This window comes from Limulus polyphemus, unplaced genomic scaffold (assembly GCF_000517525.1).
Source record: "Limulus polyphemus unplaced genomic scaffold, Limulus_polyphemus-2.1.2 Scaffold922, whole genome shotgun sequence".
Classification (NCBI taxonomy): Eukaryota; Metazoa; Arthropoda; class Merostomata; order Xiphosura; family Limulidae; genus Limulus; species Limulus polyphemus.
In genome coordinates, this window is record NW_013666532.1 from 44,711 (window position 1) to 45,863 (window position 1,153).

At 33.3% G+C, this 1,153-nt stretch overlaps 1 protein-coding gene across 5 annotated transcripts in view; it reads right to left on the reverse strand.

Annotated features, from left to right (window-relative positions):
- Positions 1 to 1,153, reverse strand: part of LOC106461261 (zinc finger MYM-type protein 4-like) — a 69,874-nt gene that overhangs the window by 16,730 nt on the left and 51,991 nt on the right. For 4 of the 5 annotated variants that reach the window (XM_022388116.1, XM_013921072.1, XM_022388117.1 and 1 more), the window contains exon 18: positions 706 to 922. In XM_022388116.1, coding sequence (XP_022243824.1) covers positions 706 to 922 — 217 coding nt within the window. Of the gene's footprint in view, positions 1 to 611; positions 923 to 1,153 lie in introns of all 5 variants that reach the window. The other variant, XM_022388118.1, reaches the window with a different exon arrangement.

The window sequence follows — 1,153 nt, forward strand, 5'->3', positions numbered from 1 at the left end:
ATGTAGCTATAAATAACAAGTAACCTGAAGAGAATAACATAACATGAGTACATAAATACAAGTACCTGAAGAGAATAACATAACATGAGCATAAATACAAGTACCTGAAGAGAATAACATTACACGAACATAAATACAAGTACCTGAAGAGAATAACATAACATGAGCATAAATACAAGTACCTGAAGAGAATAACATTACACGAACATAAATACAAGTACCTGAAGAGAATAACATAACATGAGCACAAATACAAGTACCTGAAGAGAATAACATAACATGAGCATAAAAACAAGTACCCGAAGAGAATAACATAACATGAGCATAAATACAAGTACCTGAAGAGAATAACATAACATGAGCATAAATACAAGTACCCGAAGAGAATAACATAACATGAGCATAAAAACAAGTACCTGAAGAGAATAACATAACATGAGCATAAAAACAAGTACCTGAAGATAATAACATAACATGAGCATAAATACAAGTACCTGAAGAGAATAACATAACATGAGCATAAATACCAGTACCTGAAGAGAATAACATAACATGAGCATAAATACAAGTACCTGAAGAGAATAACATAACATGAACATATGTTTAAGTACCTAAACATCTGTGATGGTCTCTGCTATACAGCTTTTCTGAATATTTCATCTGTGACATGAAAGTAGGAATAAAAAAATTCAGATAATTTATTACCTAGACAAAGATAATAAATACTATCAGGAGCGTATTCTTCCCCATTCGGTTTGCGGACTTCTTTTACGAACAGACACAGAGAATAGTTGAGCTCATCTGGCGAAAGCTGCAACAAGTCTGTTTTAAAGAGCTTGAGTTTTCGTGACTGGGATCCTTTCTCCAGCTGAAAGTTCTTTTGGACCACCCAGTGCTTCCAGGCTTTGACCCCAAATGTGAACTGTGTGATAAAAAAAAGAAGAGCAAACTCCATTCGTTTCCAATTTTAGGAAATCATATTAAGCATCTCATATCTATTACGTTGTTAGTTATTTAAAACGATTAAACATGACACCCTTTAGTTCTCATATCTATACACCTGGAAAAAAGTTAAGCACCCCTGTGTTTTTTTCAAGTGATTCAGATTCGACGTTCTTGTGACTGATTATAAATTACCATTCAATCTAAACGT